This window comes from Temnothorax curvispinosus, unplaced genomic scaffold (assembly GCF_003070985.1).
Source record: "Temnothorax curvispinosus isolate PA1 unplaced genomic scaffold, ASM307098v1 QBEX01011554.1, whole genome shotgun sequence".
Lineage (NCBI taxonomy): Eukaryota > Metazoa > Arthropoda > Insecta > Hymenoptera > Formicidae > Temnothorax > Temnothorax curvispinosus.
The window spans coordinates 1-1,264 of record NW_020221334.1 but is presented as its reverse complement, the minus strand read 5'-3'; the positions used below and the strand labels follow the sequence as shown (position 1 = coordinate 1,264).

At 30.6% G+C, this 1,264-nt stretch overlaps 1 protein-coding gene across 1 annotated transcript; it reads left to right on the top strand.

Annotated features, from left to right (window-relative positions):
* Positions 1 to 434: 434 nt before the first annotated feature.
* On the top strand, positions 435 to 1,061 carry LOC112461662 (cytochrome P450 4C1-like; the record flags this gene model as incomplete). The annotated part of the gene is made up of 2 exons (XM_025026992.1): positions 435 to 614; positions 690 to 1,061. Coding segments are annotated over 2 exons (356 nt in total), but the record flags the coding sequence as incomplete, so codon positions are not given.
* Positions 1,062 to 1,264: the final 203 nt, after the last annotated feature.

The following is a 1,264-nucleotide window of genomic DNA, read 5'->3' as shown; positions in this document are numbered from 1 at the left end:
GTGTGTGTGTGTGTGTGTGTGTGTGTGTGTGTGTGTGTGTGTGTGTGGTAGAGTCTGAATGTAGGTCTATTACAATCTCATTTTTACAATGTTACCAGTTGTAAGGAAAAAAAAAATCAGTCTCATTACTTTCTAGACATACCACGTATGTAAAAAATACAATATTCTTATATATTTTTAACATTTTAATATTTTAATATTTATATTGATAAGTTTGCTTCTGTAATATTTCTAAATTTTATATACATAGCTATATCTAATGCAACAAACAATATTTTCAGAAAATGGTATTAAACTAACAATTTCTTAATAAAATTTAAATCTTTAATAGGCATCTATTTCTATGTTGTATATTAGATGTATATTCAATTTTAAAAATTTAATATAGTTTTCAATGATTATTTGTAAATCTTATTGTATAATATACTTTTTAGAGTCATATTTGGTACCTGCTGGAACAATGGTGAATATTTATATTTACGCAGTCCACAGAGATCCGAATTTTTGGCCAAATCCAGAAGTATTTGATCCCGATAGATTCTTGCCAGAAAGAATCCGAAATCGTCATCCTTATTCGTATTTACCATTCAGTGCTGGACCACGTAACTGCATCGGTAAGCTGCATCTGTTATACCTTAATATACAATGCAGTGTTATATAAACAGATTACAATACGTACCAAATTATAGGCCAACGATTTGCTATGCTGGAATTAAAGGCAATGATAGCTCCTCTGGTACACAATTTCTACTTGGAGCCCATTGATTATTTAAAGAATCTTCGGCTGAAAGTTGATTTGGTCATTCGCGTTGATCTACTTCGTGTAAAATTTATCCCTGTCTATAAAACAAATGTAACTCTTTAAAGCAAATATCGCCTTAATGAAGATCATAAAAGACAAAGAGAAGGCTTTATTTGCTTACAAAACGATTGCCACAGCGTCGTAATAGTAACACTTTATATTCATTACATTTCATTATCGCTTATTAGGGGAGACCGGGGCTATATATGTGTCCACGTTTTTTTCAAGTTTACTAAAAAACTAATAAAGATATTTGGCTAAAATTTTAATGGTATAATCTTTCAACCTTGCTATTAAAAAAAACATAAGTAGAATCATTGATCCTTTAACATTTTAAAGAGGCGAATTTTTTAAGTGGACAAGTCAAGCGTAGACAGATAGCCCCATATGCAAGGCTATCTGTTCACATTCGAGAGGCTATCTGTCCACATAATAAAAAACACATTGATTATATTAATTTCT